Genomic DNA, 20,247 nt, shown 5'->3' with positions numbered 1-20,247 from the left:
CCTTTAAGAACTAAAAGGGAAAGGGGGAGGGGATTTTTAGATCTGAAGTTGCTTATCAAGACTGCTTACCTTTGCGATGACAGTGTGATCTCTTCTGTAGACAAAAGGTCAAGATATAGTTCAAAGAAGTATACTTGGACATGTTCTTCCTGAAGCAATGGTGTGTTATTTAGAAAACTATGAACCAGAAAAGTTTTCAGAGATTTTCCTTGGAGAATTTGACACTCCAGAAGCAATTTGGAGCAATGAAATGAGGTAACTGTTTTCTGTCAGAGAGACAAATCTGAACTACACTTCATGCTGAAGAGGTCTTAGCTTTGCCATTTCTAAAGAAGGCCAAGAATACCTAGATTCCATGGTTTCATTCCTTCTCTCTGTTTGCCTTGTGCAAGGACAATGTCCTGCATTGCCCTCTGCTTCTCTCAGAAATAACAGGGTGGAGAGGAGCAGAATTGTCAGTGGAAAGGGGAGTATTTTTCTGAATATCTGTAACTTTTACATCTTCTCCTCTATCATACTTGATTAAGTTCCTTTTGTGAGTGAGACTTCACTGGGTATGTGGACTGTTTTACACATACTGTACTTACTTATTGCCAGCACCTATCTAAGACCTATACCTCTAATATTACAATACATTTTTAGGGTCTCCCAAAAAGTAAAGAGGTGTTGAGGGAGGGCACAGTGTTACTTTACATCATTTTTAATAATGTGATTGTCATGGAATTGAAATGGTTTTCTAACAGAATAGGACCGAAGCCTATTCTGAACCCTTCTAAAACGTAGGGCAACTACAAAGATCAATCTTTACAGCAGAAATCGTTCCCCACACTTGTACAGTCACTGGGGATTGAGGACTGCTTGGCAAGTGTTAAACCGAAGTCTCTAACTTTTAGGCGTCTTATGATAGAGAAGATTGCCGCTCATCTTGCTGACTTCACTCCTCGTCTTCAGAGCAATACAAGAGCACTCTACCAATACTGTCCAATCCCAGTTATCAACTATCCACAACTGGAAAACGAGCTCTTCTGTAACATTTATTACCTCAAACATCTCTGTGATACGTTCAGGTTTCCAGACTGGCCAATTAAAGATCCAGTAAGTAAGAAGTATTTTAGGATTCATTTAGTTCTTGATCTTTCAGAGCCCTGGAAGTGGGGTTTGTAACAAATTAGGAAATCGAATGCTAAGTTTGTTCATTTGTAATTGGTCAATCCTGACTTTCAGTTCACATGCAAATATGTTAAACACTTCTTTATCTTGAAGCAGAATAGACTTCGTGCCATATAGCAATCACATGTTAAGTGCATCGTCCTCGTGGTAACTACTAAGAAAGCAAAATAAAGCAGCCAAGAAACTTCAGATAGTGTTTCAGTGAACCTCAAGTGATTGGTGGGGGGGAGGAATCCTCACTTTTGGGTTTTTATTTGTCCTCGATGTACAAGAAACTGAGCTAACTTGGTATCAGTACATTAACTGAATGATGAGATTTTGGGGTATAAGTCTATGGTCTAGAGCTGTCTAAGCAGCTTTACTTATGCAACTTCTGTAGTACTGAGATGTGAACTGCATATCATTTAAGGGATTCTCTCTCTCCTAAGGTGACTCTTGCATAGACATTTTGATCTTAAGATACTGTGAATAAAAGATAGCACTGCAGTGAATCAAAGTCTTAATTGCTTTGTGACTGGAGGGCAACCATGATTACTAAAGGTAAAAAGATTAGGTCTTTGATCTTAGGGTGATGGGGTAATAAGGACTCATTTATAAAGCAGCACTTTGTTAGTAAAGATGATGTGTACTGGTGTCCTCGTAAACAAACCTCTACTTATTTAGGTTAAACTCTTGAAAGATACACTAGAAGCTTGGAAAAAGGAGGTAGAAAAGAAGCCACCTACCATGTCAATAGATGATGCCTATGAAGTCCTTAACCTTCCCAAAGGACAAGGCCAGTAAGTTGTTTTCAGTATTTGAAGTTGTATAACTACATTTACATAAACTCTGTACAGGGAACAAACTGATGAGCAAACATCAGAACTTAGCAACCAGTTAGTGGTATCAGTTATGTCTAGTACCTGCTTCTTTCACAGGAGAAGATTGCTTTATCTGAAAAGAATTAAGGCTTGAAAATCCAGCTCCAGCCTTTGAGAGAATACCTGTGAAACATTCAGATAATCTGAAACTGGGGCGGGAGAGAAGTATTTTCAGCTCTGCTTCAAAGCATTCACTAGGCTGTTTTACAGAACAAGCATTAGACTCAACCATAGTGAGCAAAGAATATGGCAGAACTTGAATATGTTCAGAGTGAAACTTGGTTTCGCTAATCGTGCTTCTTCCCCCTGCCAAATATTGTCCTTTTCTTGGTGATAATATCTTTGGGCTTTGTTTCTTCCTTGCCACTGGTTTCTGACTTCCGGCCTCTGGAAGAGAACTGACAGGACTTTGTATTTTTCCTTCAAGAACAGTGCTCGTACTACAAATCGTGAACCTCTAAATTTACCATTCAATGTCAGCTGATGAAGCAGGATTTTTCCAATTGGAAGAGCTTTATAGTTTTCACTTACTTGCAGTTACTGTTAGTACTGCTGTCAAAATCCAGGCTTGTTTTTGTGTTTGGTTGGGGGTTTTTTTGATGTTATTTAATGCAATGGGACTTGTTTTCTTGTAGGCATGATGAAAGCAAGATCAGGAAAGCTTATTTCAGGCTGGCACAAAAATATCACCCAGACAAGAATCCAGAAGGCAGGGTATGTACGACACAAATTGATGGTGTTAATAGACTGGGATTAAATTAAGCTGGTTTGTGTACTAAGAATTCTGAAATGCCCACTTCAGTTTGCTTTCTCCCTTTTAAAAGCCATGCCCTAGGTGAGTACTAGAATACAGATTAGTACTACAGAGGAGTAATTTAATTGGTGTCCATCAAGGAATATTAGTATTTCTACAGAAAACTGATGTAATCAGGTCAGACCCACATCTCAAAGCATCTGGTTTAGAGTTACGCAGGACCTAAATAAGCTAATTGCTCCCTTTCAAAGACAGACTGCATCCTCTGCCCATTCTTACAATTGATTAAACTGTACTTATTGCTTTTGTCATAGTGGAAGTGAATTCGTTTTAGTCTCTTGCCTAGGGTGGAGTTTAGGAGACAAAAGAAAACTGATCTCTGCACCAGTGTTGTCTGAAGTGTAGTAAGGCATCAAAGCTAGTGTTGCAGTTAATAACCTGGAACTCTCTGTTTTTACCTGCATCTAAAGCACTGCTGCAGGCTTGTAGTAATTTAGAGGGTTCTTGGCAACTCTTAAGACTATTCCTTTTTATTTGCAGGATATGTTTGAGAAAGTCAATAAAGCATATGAGTTTCTGTGCACGAAGTCTGCCAAGGTGATAGATGGGCCAGATCCAGAAAACATAATTTTGATCTTGAAAACTCAAAGCATCCTCTTCAACAGGCATAAGGAAGGTAAGCATACTGCCTCAGGAGAATGTTTGAGGTTCCTTTCTTTAGTGGCCATTGTGGGTAGTTTTAATCTCCTCTGTTCCTGAGTCTGTTTTGTTGATCTGGTTTCTGGCTTGCTGCAGCATTATTTAGATATGGTAAAGGGCTTCAAAATAGGGCTTTTGCTTCCATGAAGGAAATTGATCTGAAGTAAAATTTACTTCACAAAAAAAGGATAAAGTGCTTTCTGAAACACTCTGCTCCAATAGTAATCAGTTTGACTCTTCCTCCATGTGTAACTTAGATTTACATTCTGTCTGTACAGAAAAGTCCTCACTCAGTCACCCAGATGGCAGGTTCTGGGTATAAATGAGATTACACTCATGTGGCTATTAAAAACGAGACAGTCTTGCAGAAATTGACTACTGTGGTGATTGTGCCGCAACAGTACCTCTTTCACAACCCAGCTGGGAAAGAGGGATAACTGGAGTACCCTAACCCTCTACCTGTAGCTCTAGCTCAAGTACCTGGCTGGCAGCTGCTGGAGTGTCTAAGTCTTGCAAAGTTGCAGTCTTTTGCTGCATAAATGGTGAGCTAAGACCCTCGTATGCAGTCATAGGTCTGTCCGTTGTGTGGAGGCAGTGACACTGATGTGGACTTGCATAGTTGTTCTTTAGCACCGCTGAACCTTAAGAATAAAAACCAGAATCATTTAAAATGCGTCAAACTGGAAAGGTCCTTATAGGCTTATTGTTGAACAGTCCTGGCCTCTGCCAGACTAAGCTATACTTGTGTTTCTCTGGAGACAGACAAGCATCATTTGAGAGGCTCTGAACTTGAGGGTTTGCTGAGATGGAGATAAGTCTTTCTAATCTTAAATGAGTTCTTTCAGCTTCTCTCATTGAACAGTCTTATGTGACCAAGGAGTCGGATTGTGTGGACTGCTTAGTCATGCTTCAGTTTTCCCAAGTGTTGGCTTTCTTTACCATTCTATAGTCATTCTATATCTGATACATATTCTGCTGACAATTATGCAGTGGTTTAATTTGCTTTTGTGTGTAACCTTTGACTTTTTTTCCTCTTTCAGAGTTAAAACCTTACAAGTATGCAGGCTATCCTATGCTGATAAAGACTATTAACATTGAAACGTCAGATGACCTTTTGTTTTCCAAAGAATCTCCTCTGTTGCCTGCTGCTACAGAACTTGCTTTTCATACTGTCAATTGCTCAGCATTAAATGCAGAGGAACTGAGAAGAGAAAATGGAATTGAGGTAACTGGAAAGAAACTTACCGAAATGAATTCTTTTAGTCTATAACTTTCCACAATCCTCAATGCTTAAGGCAACAGATGCAACTGAGAATCACTTTTGGTCTTGTTGAGACACTTCTCCAGTCTTACTGTCTCTTTTTCTGGATGCAGTAGGAGAAGCCTCTTGCAGAGTATACCCCTTTCTGGATGTAGACTTGTCTGTTGAACTGTGGATAACCAAACTACAAGTGATGTTTCTCTGCTTCTCTACAAAACTCCTGTTGAGAGCTTCTGCATTCTGTATGTGAAAGAATAGATGAACAAGTCACTTGAGCAGAAGGGCTTTCCACTGCACATAGTACAATCATTTAGGCTGAGAAAGACCTTTAAGATCATTGGGTCCAACCGCTAACTTAACACTGCCAAATCACACTAAACCCATGTCGCTACAGGTCTTTTAAATACCCCCAGGGATGGTGGCTTAACCACTGCCCTAGGCAGCCTGTTCTAATGCTAGACAAGCCTTTCTGGGAGGAAATTGTTGCTCATCTCCAGTCTAAACCTCCCCTGGTGCAACTTGAGGCCATTTCCTCTTGTCCTGTCCCTTGTTCCTTGGGAGCAGAGACCGACCCCACCTCACTCCATCCTCCTGTCAGGCAGTTGTAGGGAGCAATCAGGTCCCCCCTGAGCCTTCTCTTCTCCAGACTGAACCCCCCAGGTCCCTCAGCCGTTCCCCATCACACTGTGCTCCAGGCCCTGCACCAGCTCCATTGCCCTTCTCTGGCCCTGCTCCAGCACCTCAATGTCTCTCTTGTAGTGAGGGGCCCAGAACTGAACACAGGATTTGAGGTGCAGCCTCACCAGTGCCCATCACAGGGGCACAATCCCTGCCCTGGCCCTGCTGCCACACTGGTGCTGATACAGGCCAGGATGCTGGGGGCTTCTTGGCTGCCTGGGCACAAACTGCTCATGTTCAGCTCTGTCAATCAGCACCCTCCAGGTCCTTTTCCATGAGCAGTTTCCAGCCACTCTGCCCCAAGCCTGGAGCATTGCGGGGGTTTGTTATGGACCAAGTGCAGGACCCGGCACTGAGCCTTGCTGAACCTCATGACTGGCTTCAGCTCATCAATCCAACCTGTCCTGATTCCTCTCTAGTGCCTTTCTGCCCCTCAGCAGATCTTAACTCCTGCCCAGCTTGGTGTCATCTGCAAACTTTGTGAGGTATGAGCTCACATGTGAGAAGCTACCAACTCAAAAGCACCAAAGGCTAGTACCAGCTCTTGCAAGGCATTTTTCCTCTAATAACCATTGGATTAAGCAGTAGATTTTGTCCAGTGTTTTCCTTCAGCCATTAAAAATGGGTTTACCAGCTAATGTTTTATTTCTGCCAGCCTTTATCAGTTTTTGTTATGACTGAGTTTATGCATCATCCAATCCTTACAGGTATTGCAAGAAGCATTTAATCGTTGTGTAGCGGTGTTGACTCGTTCTAGTAAACCAGATGATATGTCTGTACAGGTAAGTCGCATCAGTTTTAACTGATGGTAACAGCTTCTCCAGAGACAGTTCATATAGAAGCATAGAATCACAGACTGGTTTGGGTTGGAAAGGACCTTAAGATCATCAGGTTTCAACCCTCTGCCACGGGCAGGGACGCCTTCCACTAGATCACGTCACCCAAGGCTCTGTCCAACCTGGCCTTGAACGCTGCCAAGGATGGAGCATTTAGCACTATAATAATATATGCACATATAATAAAATATGATATTATACAAGTGTGTATATATAGAAAAATATAAAATATTAATGTAGTATTAAATACATTAAAAATGGGATTGTAAACATGCATTTCCCCACCACTTGGAACCAATAAAATACTGCTTTTTGTAGGTATGTGGATATGTTAGTAAGTGTTACAGTGTGGCAGCTCAGTTTGAGGAGTGCAGAGAGAAGATTACAGAAATGCCTAACATCATTAAGGACCTCTGTAGACTACTGTATTATGGCAAGGTAAGAGCTCCTTTTCTTTGTGTAAATGGGTATTTAACTGTTAAATGTTATGGGGAATGTTCTACTTTTAAGGGAGATAGGACAATTTTAGAGACTTTAAATCCTTCTGTAAGATCCCTGCTAATCATGGGATAGATAACTCTGCTGCCTTGTTCTCAATCTTATAGTAGAATCCATTTGGCAGACTTAAAATACAATCAGTGTAAGGATTCAGTTACTTTTGCCCTTTAACTGACATGTCTAACTCATTGGTTTACTAAATCAGCAGGTAAAAGAACTAGAGCTAGGTGTTACGTAAGCAGACTCCTAAATTGTCATATACTTTGGAAACAGTATACAAGAAGTTTTGATGCCATTTAGCTCTCCAGAACTGGCCTCATGTTATATAAATGTTGGGGTTCGTCTGTATTAAGAAAGGAGAGCTTGTCTTTATGCTTCTCATATGAGGTATGTGGAAATAGAAGACTATAGAAAACACAAGACTAAAATCAGACTATACTAATTGACTGTAGATGCTTGTGTGCTCCTTAGTCCCTGCAGAGCAAAGGTATTGGCACAAAAACCTCACCTGGGAATTTCTGCTACCTTCTTGAACTGTTTTTCCACCAGTTTCTCAATGCCCCTTTATAATCGTATAAATACCTATTCAAGTACTATTCCTCTGAAGTATGCTGACTCGTTAGTCATGGTTTTGGCTACTGGACACTGAACTTGACCATAGATAATGTTCAGTCTACTTCAGATTTCATCTTTGTGCTGTGTAGATATGAGCAAGTTTTGACTTTAAGTCTTTGGTAATGAAGCCAGCTGGCTTGCTTTGGTCACAGGTACTAAGGCAAGTTTCTTTTCCCTCCCTCAGAATATACCACGAGTAGCTGCTCTGGGAGTAGAGTGTGTGAGCTCCTTTGCCTTAGACTACTGGCTACAAACACACTTGTTCCAAGCTGGAGTTCTCTGGTACTTGCTGGGTTACCTCTTCAACTATGACTATACACTAGAAGAGAGTGGTATTCAGAAAAGTGAAGATTCAAATCACCAGGTAATGTTAACAAGGCGCATGCTTTCAGGCACCAAGAGTTGTTGCTTGCATCTCGTGGTAACAAACTTAAGTGTTTTCAAGTACTTGTGAGAGTCCTTGAATTACACGAGCAATAATAGAATAGTTTTGGAAGGAGACCTTTATGTAATGCTGGGGTTTGGGGTTTTTTTTGAGTAGCTTGTGTTTTGAGTTCAAATGTTAAAGCTGCCAAACCCTGGAGTTTCTGGTAGACTTAATGCAAGAGATTTTTACCTACTATGACCAGTAAAAAAGTACATTTCTGCTATCAGAAGTTTTGTTTGGTTGCGTTTTTTGCCTCTTGAAGCTCAACTGAAGGTGTTCTCTACTGATACCATGAACTTATCTGAAATACTTTAGGTTAGGACTGTATTGTCCCTTTGCCCCACAGCTATGCAAGTAGCTTCACACTTCCATTTCCTTGAATGGTGAACCTCTAAGTATGGCATTTCTTCCTCAGCTACTGGATGAGATGAGCTTTGAACAGTCTGGAGTTATTAACTGTTTGTATCACTGTCATAAAAGGCTTGTTATGCTGATATTTGATTATGCTAGTAGGAACTGTTGACTGGTCAGCAGCTATTACACTAAATACCTCTTGTAGTTTTCAGCTCATCGTGGTGCCACGGTTTTTCTTACTTATCAGTGCTCATGACATTTATTATTGCACACAACACAGTGATTGTATGTGCTGCTCTGCAGTACTTAGTGTTCTATCAGTGCATAATTAGTGGTGCAGGTAAATAGAGAATAGCAATAGTTTGTTCTGGTGTGGAAGTGTTGGACAACTCTTTCTGGCTATTCTGACGTTTCTGTGGTAAGCTCTAAGGGTTTTTAACTCTGTGCTTTTCAGGAGGTAGCAAATAGCCTTGCTAAGCTCAGTCTCCTGGCTCTGAGTCGCCTTGGAGGGTATCTGTCTGAAGAACAAGCTACACCTGAAAACCCAACAATAAGGAAAAGCTTGGCTGGAATGCTGACACCCTATATTGCAAGGAAGCTCTCTGTGGTCAGTCCTACTGAGGTAAGTATGTGTTGGCCAGAACTTACCTTAGTGATTAATGAAAGGAATACCTAATCACTTCTAAAACACTCTCTTAGACCAACCAAAACTCTCTTAGACCAACTTGATACAGAGAATAGCAGTGCAATTTGTTTTCTTTGCATTTGGAGTAAAGGCAAGGAAAAGAAGTTGGTTTAGCCTCAGACACAACAGGCAGGAACAGTACCCTGTAGGATAATATTATGGGAACAAAGAAATAAATTGTTTAAGGCTTAAGGATATAATGATGATAGAGAGCAAACACTAAACTTCTCTTTAAAAGTGGTACCAAGGAAGTCATCTACAAAGAGATACTTCACAGCTGCTGCTCACTATCAAAAGGGCAATTGAACTAAGCATGGCTCCAAACAGCATAAAGAAAAATGAAAACGTACATTGTACTGTACCAAATAACTTACACATACTGTTTTTCTAGTATGTGGTTAACTAATATCATGAAACATGCTGATTATTGTGCATAGTGATCGAACTGTTTGTAAATTTACTGTTTGTAAATGCATTACATCACATGAGTTCCTTATTTCTTAGACTCTGAAGATGCTTAACAGTAACACAGAGAACCCCTACTTAATCTGGAACAATGGGACAAGAGCTGAACTAGTTGAGTTTTTGGAATCTCAACAAGAAAGCATGATTAAGAAAGTAAGACACTCTGTATTTTAAATCCCACTACTATCTTTTTAAACCTGTTTCATGTTTTGGTACATCCACTTGTAATGCAGTGGTATAGTTAATACAAGTGTTCATTGTTGTCTGTGCCTAAGTCACTTTCTTCATTTAGCAGTCTTAAAGAAAACAAAACCTAAGAGTTTGTGTATTTATTTCTTGTAATGTTTCAATCAGAGCTTGTGATTTTGCTAAATCTGTAAGTTTTCTGTTTGGATATTGTCTATTTCATTTATTGGGTTATAGCTTCACACTTCTGACAAGATTGTTTTCTATGTGAACTTGTGTTGCTTCTCTCTGCTTTAAAGGGTGATTGTGACAAGAGCTATGGATCTGACTTTGTCTTCAGTGACCATGCAAAGGAACTTATTGTGGGAGAGATTTTTGTTAGAGTCTACAATGAGGTCCCTACCTTCCAGCTAGAGGTGAGATGTAGCTAAGACCTTCCTGTTGAAAAAAGTCTTTGGAATGCTACTTCTTCCTCTTTATCTATCTGTCAATACGAACAGACTGGAGAAAATACAAAGGCTTATGGAAGCTTCCTTCAATGGGATGAGCATGTTATGGAATATCTCTGTTGGAGCAGAATAAATTAAACAAGTACAAATTTGTCATAAAACGTGCTGCTTTGGGTGTCTTAATGCCTGTTCTCTAACAGGTTCGACTGCAGATGCTCAGATTGATTCAGTACTTACAGGAGGTGGTGATTCTGTCTCATGGCTTTGCTGTCTACTTATATATATATATAGAGAGAGAGAGAGAGAGAAACACACACCTTAAGAGTGCTGTTGAAGTAGTAGCAGCTTTGTAAGGGTGTGTTTAGATTGAAATAGGGTTGACATGCTCCAGATATTATAGTGATCCTAGTAGCAAAGTGTTTCCTGTCTGCTTGTCTGGAAGAAAGGGATTTGTGAAATGTAGGACAAGTTACTTGGATACGCTTTCTTCTAGTGTGAACACTGTTGCATCACACAGCTAAAAATGCTCTCATCTCTACTTTGAAGCTTCCGAAAGCATTTGCTGCAAGCCTCTTGGATTACATTGGCTCACAAGCACAGTACCTTCATACGCTAATGGCAATAACCCAGACAGGGAAAGTCGAGTCCAATCAACATGGAGATCGGTTACGGAGAGTTGAGATGGCCTTGGAGGCTCTGAGAAACGTGATAAAACACAACCCAGGTAAGCTTAAAACTGAACTTCCCTGGTGGCTTTCTTGTGGACAACCTTAAAAATGCAGACCTCCTTGGCCTTTATCTTCCAGCCAGAAGGAAACTTGTTTTGTTGGCTGACAGACTAGCACTTTGATAAAGCCATACAGGCTTTTCCTCCCTGCCCAGAGACCATTATCAGTAGATGGATTAGTTTTGCGTGAAATCTAAGCCTTATCTATTTTATTTTCTGAAACATTGGGGTTTAATTCTAGCCTGCTTTTGCCAGGAAGACTTAAACCTTTTGGATAAAACTTTTTGTCATCCTTCAAAGAATCTTTAGCTGATCTTTAAACTTCCTTGCTTCAGGAAGAACCTCCTTGAGCCGAGTACTGCATACTAGTAAAACCTAAAAACATGTCAGGGCCTTACTAAAGCAGGAAAAGATGTTCTTGAGTGCGCGCAGCTAATACCAGCGAAGGTTAATGAGCGGGTATTGATGTACAGGCTTGAAAAGCCTGAGACATAATTAGGATGTTTTCCTACTGTACTGTGTTAGTTCTAAAAGCAAATCATGTTACTGTCATAGCTTCTATTAATAGCTGGTTAGGTTGTTCTCTGACTGGATTCTCTGTATTTGGCAATTATAAGCCTGATATAAGCAGATAGCAACCCTGCTCTGAGCTGGGAAAATCAGAAAGGGAGGTGTATTTGAACACAAGAAGTACTGATGATTGATGATAACTCGTAATGCAAGGAACTAGGGAGTGCAAGAAAACTAGCTCAGTCACATGCTTTAGAGGGAGGAAGTATCCTCTGCTTTTGAAACACTGTTGATATGTGACCTTGTGGAAGCTACATTAATAGACAGAGCGTCATCATTTTCTAACCCTTTAGCAGGTGCTGCCCTGTTGGAACTGTTCTAACTACTTTGGCAGACTATATACACACATGCAGTCTTTAACACCGCTGTAAAGTGAAACGTGGTCTTGGGACAGCTTTCAGTGAATGCTTTGGCTAACATGAAGAGAATAACTTACTTGGTCTCTTGCAGGTTCTGAGTGTGAATGCATAGGTCACTTTAAGTTGATATTCTCCCTTCTGCGTGTTCATGGAGCTGGCCAGGTGCAGCAGTTGGCTCTGGAGGTAAAAACCCAAACCAATCAACCAGACAAACCATCACAAATCCCCTTGTCTGGATGCTGTACAGAATCAGCATAAACAAAACTGACTGGGTAACTGTTAGTTACCTAAAAAGTATCAAGATTGGGGTTCCAAGGTGTCAGTTCCTCCTTGGAGGAACAAGTGACAGTTTCTTGCCACTGTCCTTGCTCCCATCTCTTAAGGTGAAAAGACAATTTGGTGATGGGAATAACCATTATAGATACTAGCTATGTTGGCCAGTGAGGTGACTGGCTTCCTACACTGCATTTTCTGGAGTATACAGCTGGAGTATAATCAAGTGTTGTTTGTGATCTTTTACAGGTGGTGAACATAGTGACAAGTAACCAAGAATGTGTTAACAACATTGCTGAGGCAATGGTTCTTGCCAATTTACTGGCACTCCTGCATTCCTTACCTTCAAGTATGTACTATATAATCCTGAAGTCTTGCAAGGCAAAGGGTTTCTAACTCAGAAATTAATTAGAATGCAGCTGGCTGAGCTTACTACTGAGATATAGGCTAAAATAGCATTTCACTAACCTGTTTGTTGTCTTAAATGTGTGAGCTGAAACATGGGCATTGCAAGTGTTTGAAGTGTGTGGTACTTCACTGACTAACTTAAGGAACTGAGGTAATAAATCTCAGTTGAGGTAGATTAAGAAGTTGTGCCACACTAGAATGTACAATAGGACATTCCTTAACTGAGTTTAGCTAGAAATCTCCAAGCTTGAAATTATCACAAGCTTTATTGCAGTTTTGATACAGCTTTCTGTTAAGATCCGTTTAGTTCCTCTTTGTGCCATAAAGACTATTAACTAATCAAAGTTCTTGATACTTTTTGTTTTGACAGGTCGGCAGCTTGTCCTTGAGACTTTGTATGCTTTGACATCTAGCACAAAAATAATCAAAGAGGCCATGGCAAAAGGTACAGTGCTCACTGAAAGCAAATGGTTCTGCAACACAGGACTTAAAGTAAATACAGTGGTCAAATCCTCCTCTTCCCTTTAGAACAATCAATGTGGAATTGGTGAATACACACTACTTGTGACCAGCAGAAAACCTGAATGTTTTCCCATCTCTTTGTACAGGTGCTTTAATCTACTTACTGGACATGTTTTGCAACTCAACTCATCCGCAGGTTCGAGCCCAAACAGCAGAGCTCTTTGCCAAAATGACTGCAGATAAACTGGTGGGTCCAAAGGTAAGGATCTTAAGAGGTCTTGTTGGAACTCTTGTCCTGATATTTATTACCTGCCTTGCTGTAAAGACAGAACAAAAGAATAAAACCTGTTCTGTGACTGAAACATTCATGTGAAGAGCAATCTGGCTTTTTCAGAAGGGTGAGCAGACTTCTAGCAGCAGTTGTATTTACTGTACCTGCTCTACGCAGCTTGGTTTTTAGTTGTAATGACTTCTAGGTCCCCAGATTTGAGACCTGTCACCAGCCTGAGGCTACTGCTATTTAAAATGATAGCACTGTTGTTTGGTGGCGTTGTGTTCTAGCAGTTGGCATGATAGCACTATAAATACTTGCACTTCCTGGAGTTCTCTGTTCTGTCAGTGTGTCTTACAATGTACGAAATGTCAATTCTGATCATCATTTCTAGGTTAGAATTACACTGATGAAGTTTTTACCTGGAGTCTTCATGGATGCCATGAGAGACAACCCTGAAGCTGCTGTTCATATCTTTGAGGGAACTCATGAAAATCCGGAGTTAATTTGGAATGACAACTCCAGGGAGAAAGTATCAACAACAGTTCGAGAAATGATGCTTGAGTATGTGGAGATCTGCTAATTCTTTCCTTAACTGAGGCTCTTTTGGTGGCAGTAAACCAGAGTTGCTATACAACTATCAGACAGTTCTGCCTGTAAAAGGTAGGATCCTTGCAAGGCAGACTTCAGGGAGAAGGAACTTGTTCACTGTGTATCATAGCTGTTACTCAGTGATGCAAGTGCAGCTTATGCACAATCCAGGTATTTGCTCACTGCTGGGGGGTGGAAGGGGGGTTACAGCGAGGAGAAAATGGGGTCAAAAACTGGAACTCCTTCACAACAAGGGGGGAGACTGAGGTGTCAAGCAGGAAAAACTGCTTCTTTCACTGCTTGTTTAAATGTACTTTCTTTTTGAAGGCACTTTAAACTTCAGAGGGACAACCCTGACACTAACTGGAAGGTAAGAGGACACTGTTTCTGCTTCGAGTGCATCCAGGGAGACTTTAAGCCAGCTGATAGTATCTGCATGTATGTAACTCTCTGGCAGGCTTTTGTCTTAAAGTACCAATAGGAACTTAGTTCTGTGCTAACGTAACTGTTTTAATGTTGAATTGATGCTTTTGTTGTTTCTGGTACCTTGAAATCAGACACTGCATTGGCAGTGGTTTTGCCAGTAATAGCCTGAATTTTCTGACCGTTCAGGTCATTCTAAAACTTATCAAAAGTCAGCAGCAAAGGAGAATATGGATTTCCTGGGAAAAGTCCTGTCACTGGTTATATTGCCGCAGTTATCTTGCTCTTGGTGAATGTTCAGGAAGCCACTGAGTCTCAAAACTCACTGTCCATTCTATCATGTTGGGTACATCAGTGAGTTGTGTCAGTCTGTAGTTACTTCCCAGGATCTGTGAAAGGCCTGGTATGACTTCCTCCCAACAGTTCAACACTAAAACAGCTAAACACATGCAAGGATGGCTGTTTAGATGCAGGAGGAAACTGGAGGCTTTGATGGTTGATGGTGAGAAACCTTCCCTTGAGGTGTACAAGCAGGGCTGTTTTATCGGTCTTGTTGCTGGTATTTCTCTTGAACTAGGTTAGATGTAGACTCAGTTACCTGTGTTCTTTGAAAGTTCCACTGTAGCAGTACTGCCTGCACTGTTCTCTTGCTTCTTTAGCTCGTGTTCCTTCAAGATGAAGTGTTCCTTGGTTTTGGAGAATAGTTAGTTCAGTGACCCTTACCCCTAGAGCCGTGATGTTAAAGGAACGATGTCAGCTCTCACAAATGCCCCTGCCAATAACTCTACTTTACAATCAACAGCTTCCTGAAGACTTTGCTGTGGTGTATGGTGAGGCAGAAGGTGAACTTTCAGTGGGGGGAGTCTTCCTAAGGATTTTTATTGCCCAGCCGGCCTGGGTTTTACGGAAACCAAGAGAATTTCTCATTGCACTGTTGGAAAAGTTTACTGAACTGCTGGAGAAGAATAACCCCCATGTAAGATGGATTTTCTGATTCTGCTCTTTGGATTTATTTAGCAGTTTTAAGCTTTTAGTCTTTCAGTATCTGAGTAACTTGGATTCTCATGCTTTCTTACATGATGCCCTTTGGTCTCTTTTCTGGCTCTCTATAAAAGCATGTTTATGTATTTAGGTGACTTCTGAGCATGAGTCAATGCATTTAAAGTCCCTGAAGGCATAGAACTAACTTCAGTAGATCTTAGAGGCTTTATTCTGTGATAGAGATGAGGCTTAACTAATGAAGTGTCTTAAATTATCCCATGACTGACCAACCTAAGCAAATGGCACTTGTTCCATCCTGCTTAGAAGTTTTCAACTCTTGACACTTCTCATGTCCTTTTGCAACACTGGTTTCCCATTCTTGTGTAACCTGTGACCTGCACCAGGCTGCCATCTAACAATCAGTGGAATGCAGTAGAACGAATGTTACAGTTTGAATGAGAACAATGTTCAAGTCTAACTTAATGATATTACTAAAAACTGTGTTTTAAATGCTGTCCATATGTATCCTTAGTTAGTCTTGCAGCGAGGGAGTCAACTTGCATATTGAATGTAATGGGCATCTTCGGATGTGGCAGCACTTTGTATAGGCATGCAGAATACAGCAAGTGAACCCTTTAAGGATTCAGGTGGTCAGCCTAAGCATCCATCCACACTGTCATGCTTCCAGCAAGCACGTTGGTGTGTGTGCTGCTGTGTACACAGAGGCTGCAGCTGGACACTGGCTTCTCTAGCTACTGGAAATAGTGCTTTGGATTTGTTGTGAGATGTGTGTTCATGAAACCAGTGAATGTCTGTCACTACTGGAGCTGATCACATTCTAAACTTCTTGTTAGCAATTTCAGAGTAAAGTGACGTGATAAAAGCATTAGAGGAAAGAAGTGTGTGATGCAGAGCAAGTGAGGAACATTGCTGTGATGGCGTGATACGTGAGGCTTTGCTGAGTTACATTTTGTGCTGGTTTTCTGCAGGGGGAAACTTTAGAAACTATTACCACAGCAACTGTGTGCCTGTTCAGTGCCCAGCCTCAGCTGGCTGATCAAGTTCCTCCGCTTGGTCATCTTCACAAGATAATCCAAGCTATGAATCACAAGAACAACGCCATTCCTAAAAGTGCCATCCGTGTCGTGCACATACTGTCTGACAATGAGGTAAGGAATCCTCTGGGTGCTCAAAGGGAGAGAAAAGCATCACTGGAGTTACTTCTATTGTTTAGCACTGTTCCTAGAAGGGCCTTATTGTAATGATAAATACTGTGTGCCAGATGAGCAGGGACTTGCAGCTAATTGATGGGGAGTTGATAAATTAAATACACTGAGAAACTGATGGCCTTGGCTGACCATATCTGCCATAATCATCAAGCTTAGCATAAAATAAAGTACTCTGGATGTTTCTGTCTCTTTGTAGCTTTGTGTTCGAGCAATGGCATCACTAGAGACCATCAGCCCTCTCATGAATGGAATGAAAAAGAGATCAGATATAGTTGGTGTAGCCTGTGAAGCACTTAACCGAATGTTTCAGAAGGAACAAAATGACTTGGTGGTCCAAGTAAGTAGTACATTCTCATACTGTAAAATATGTGATTACATCTGGGTATCTAAACTGTTCATAAGAACAGGACTACTGTTCAACTTCAGTGTCCAGGAGGCTTCCGAGAAGCCATCTATCTAACGTGCTTTTCATGTTGGAGAAGTTGGAAGACAGTCCTCTCTCCAAAATGCAGACCTGTTCAAGGATGTTACCTGAGCAGTGAACCTTTTAGTGCATAAGAATAGTGTTGGCTTGTGTCTGCTGAGAAAGCAGAACAGAGGAATGTCAGCTAATTCAGCTGAGCTTACAGCTAGACAGAGAAGAACTGCTGGACAGTACCTGTGCTTTCTCCTGTACATACTTAGTAATAGCTCTTGGCACTCTGGGTTCACACTAACGCAGTAATGTAAAACCTCTGTATGGAACTTCCTAGTCTATGTTAAGACAACTCCTTTGGGTATGTGTGCAGGCTCTGAAGGCAGATTTGGTCCCCTACCTTCTAAAGCTGCTTGAAGGGGTTGGTCTCGAGAACCTGGAAAGCCCAGCTGCAACAAAAGCTCAGATTGTTAAAACTCTGAAGTCTATGTCTCGCAGCCTGCAGTATGGAGAACAGGTGAGCACTGACCAGTCCTTCACTGGGCATCAACCTGAGCATCTCTTGTGTCATCTTCTGGCTCTCATGTGCATCATTCCACCTAAAACATTAATGTCATGAAACTACAGAATCATTATGGGTTGGAATGTCTCCATCTCTGGTGAAGAAGTCATTGGTTTGATGCATGTGAGGAGTGCCAATAAAAGACAAATCCCAAGCAACTGCAGCAGTGTTAGGGATGTATATTGAAGCAGGTAGAATCTGTCCCAGTAACAGTGCTAGTTCTTGGTGCCTTTCTCTTACCCTTGTGTTGAAAGCTTTATCAATAGGAGGGAAACTGGGGATGGGTTTTTCCTCCAGGCTATCCCTATCTTGCTGTAGTACAGGAAACATCCTGTTGTAGGTTGGCTCTAGATTCATGGCAAGTGGCTGCTTGCAGGGTTTGCTTTTCCTTGTCACCTGAACTGGGGAATGGGGAAGAAAGTCAAGCAACTAAATGACTTCACATAATGCAGGAGGCTCATGAAGTTCAGCTGCACAATTCACAGGGAAAAGACAGTTGATACAGTCTCCTTGGAAATGTGAGATTCCACATTGTAGCCTAAATTACTACTGTGCAATACCTGTGCAATGGTTTGGTTCTAGAGAATGGGTTTGTTCCCCTGGAACATTACAAATGTCACTTGCTCATCTTGCTAATCTCTTCAACAACTGTAGGTAAATGAAATCCTGTCTCGTTCTTCTGTGTGGAGTGCCTTCAAGGATCAGAAACATGACTTGTTCATTTCTGAGACACAAACAGCAGGATACCTCACAGGTTAGTAACCCCTTCCTATTTATGCCCCGCATCCTATTGAACTGTTACTTGTCATTGACTCTGGAGATAGAGTTTATCCTCAGGATCTAGAGCCATCGTGTGGCCTGAACACTCAGTGCTGTAAAAGTACAGTAAGTTTTTAAAACACTTATCAGAAGCCAAACTTTTGTGGTTGAGAACGTATTTTCTGCAGTGTCTTTGCTGTACCTATGTAAAAAATATCAGTGCAGTGGAGTCTGGACACTGGCAAGTCTTGCCACTGCCCTGTAGTGATAAAGCAGAGGTGTGATCAGAACTAATGGATAACAGTACCTTTCCAGGCTTTCTCAGGATCAGTCTGAGTCGTAGAGCATCACGTTTTCCAAGGTTTTGGGGAGGAGTAAACTTTGCTCAGAATCCCTGAGACTGTTTGAACTGTGCCACATGAATCAGGGTGCGTTAGTGGTAGGTCTGTAGTGTTGGAGCAGTTTGCAAGTGAACAGCTTGGGTGTGAGCCCATGTTCCAGTCAGACTCAGAGCACTGGCAGGGCCCCTCTGTTGGGGACAGCCTCGTACCTGTACACAGAGCTTGTGGCCTGGATGCATCTGTGGTGCACCCTGGAAGTGGCCTGCTGGTGCCACCAAGCCTGTGATGGCACCACCAAGCCTGAGCTGTCACCTCAGTCCCAATGAGTCCTAAACAGTGCAGAAGAGCATTGTAGCTGTGCTGCATCCTGTGTACCCACAAAGGATAGCAACTGCTGTGAATGTCCTTGCTGGGACTTGCACTGGGTGGACATAATCCTGGAACAGTAAAATCATAGCAAATCAAATTCTGGTTCTCCCTTCATTCACATGCAGCACTTGACAGACACATCTTTGACTGTATTTTGCTGTGTTGTCCAGTACTTTGCTGTCACAGAGTTGTTGCTGTATCTGAAAATACTTTGTGTAATGACATCGTAGCAAGCTTTGTCTAAAGCGGCGCATGGTACAAATGTCTGACTCCTCAGTAGCTATCAGCTGATGTTCAGTCTTACAAAGTCTAGGCTCCCAGGTGAGGTTTTAAAGGCCTTTGTGACAATATGAATGCTCCCCTGTGCCACATGGAGCTTTTTCTCTAACCCAATGCACGAATCTTGGTAAAGCTTTTGAGTGTGACTGAATTAACAAGGTACAAATCTGATGGCCACAGAGACAGGGAAGGTTTTCTTGTGTATGTCTTCAGAAAATGAAGCAGAAACCTTTCAAGTCAGGCTTTAGATGTTCTAGAAGCAGATGGTTACTATTTTGAGAGCAGGTATATGGCAAGGCTTTCCACACAGGAAAGAGTCAGCACTTCACCTCTGACCAGGAGTTTTGTGTTTATTGTACCATTTAATGCTGCTTTGACAAAGAACACTTTGATTCACTTGGAGCTGAATTTCGTTGGTATCTCATAAATACTATAATGAGAAATGTGAAGTAAATGCTGGTGGATGACTGGCCAGGAACTTAAACTCTGCCAGGCATTGTCAGGCTTGAGACTGGAGGTAATACAGCTGTCCAGTTCCTTAAGGCCTCTGCTGCATTTCAATTGCCTAATGTGTAAGTGCTTGCAAATGTAGAATGAAAATGCTGTAGAAATGCCAGGTATAGATGGAAACTAAACTATAAACTTTATTTGATGGAAACCAAACTACAAGCTTTATTTTTAACCTGCTTTATCTTATATTCTGCCTTATGTCTTGCTTCAAATTGCTTTGCTATTTGCACTTCCCTTGAAACTTCCCTTGCTTATTTCTCTTCCCTCAGGTGTCTCTTCTCCTTCCCTTCTAACTGGCAGCAGTCCCCTTCACCTGAGAAGTGGGCTTTAGATCTGCTCTGCCAGGCAGCTTGCTCACTTCTGTGTAGCTCTCTAAAGCAGGTAGATACCATCTTGCAAACGCACTTGCTGCACTCGCTGCACTCCAAGTTGTAGATGCATGTCAGAACTGTAACAAATGTGTGGGCCCAAACTGCAGAGCACTGATAAACATGCCGCCTTCAACACACAGGAGCATAAAACTAACAACTGCAGTGGCTGATACTCACTAGTACTACTGAACTTGTGAAGTGTGTTAGGAATCCTCTGTGGTGGAAAAGCTTGAGAGACAAAAGAACTAGTGGAATGTTTGCAGCAGGGCATGTAGAAGTGGGACTGGCTCTGGGCAGATGCTGCTGCTGGGCTGGCAAAGAGAAGTCCCTTCCGAAGCCAGACAGCTTTTGTTATCACAGACACTGTTTGCTTTGCTCTCTTGCTTGCAGGACAAGTGTAGGGCTGTTGG

At 41.6% G+C, this 20,247-nt stretch overlaps 1 protein-coding gene across 5 annotated transcripts in view; it reads left to right on the top strand.

Moving 5' to 3' along the window:
• Positions 1-20,247, top strand: part of DNAJC13 (DnaJ heat shock protein family (Hsp40) member C13) — a 55,123-nt gene that overhangs the window by 32,841 nt on the left and 2,035 nt on the right. For 4 of the 5 annotated variants that reach the window (XM_080611557.1, XM_080611556.1, XM_080611554.1 and 1 more), the window contains 24 exons: positions 101-255; positions 894-1,095; positions 1,834-1,949; positions 2,666-2,744; positions 3,325-3,460; positions 4,524-4,708; positions 6,130-6,204; positions 6,577-6,696; positions 7,556-7,735; positions 8,607-8,774; positions 9,342-9,455; positions 9,788-9,904; positions 10,484-10,661; positions 11,685-11,776; positions 12,116-12,215; positions 12,645-12,719; positions 12,883-12,995; positions 13,402-13,571; positions 13,926-13,968; positions 14,824-14,997; positions 15,992-16,171; positions 16,428-16,568; positions 17,020-17,163; positions 17,863-17,962. In XM_080611557.1, coding sequence (XP_080467683.1) covers positions 101-255; positions 894-1,095; positions 1,834-1,949; positions 2,666-2,744; positions 3,325-3,460; positions 4,524-4,708; positions 6,130-6,204; positions 6,577-6,696; positions 7,556-7,735; positions 8,607-8,774; positions 9,342-9,455; positions 9,788-9,904; positions 10,484-10,661; positions 11,685-11,776; positions 12,116-12,215; positions 12,645-12,719; positions 12,883-12,995; positions 13,402-13,571; positions 13,926-13,968; positions 14,824-14,997; positions 15,992-16,171; positions 16,428-16,568; positions 17,020-17,163; positions 17,863-17,962 — 3,157 coding nt within the window. The remainder of the gene's footprint in view (positions 1-100; positions 256-893; positions 1,096-1,833; positions 1,950-2,665; positions 2,745-3,324; positions 3,461-4,523; positions 4,709-6,129; positions 6,205-6,576; positions 6,697-7,555; positions 7,736-8,606; positions 8,775-9,341; positions 9,456-9,787; positions 9,905-10,483; positions 10,662-11,684; positions 11,777-12,115; positions 12,216-12,644; positions 12,720-12,882; positions 12,996-13,401; positions 13,572-13,925; positions 13,969-14,823; positions 14,998-15,991; positions 16,172-16,427; positions 16,569-17,019; positions 17,164-17,862; positions 17,963-20,247) is intronic. The other variant, XM_080611558.1, reaches the window with a different exon arrangement.

This window comes from Psittacula echo (genome assembly GCF_963264785.1).
Source record: "Psittacula echo genome assembly, chromosome: 2".
Taxonomy (NCBI): Eukaryota; Metazoa; Chordata; class Aves; order Psittaciformes; family Psittacidae; genus Psittacula; species Psittacula echo.
Note: the sequence above shows the minus strand (reverse complement) of the source record. Positions and strands in the feature narration are given on the sequence as shown.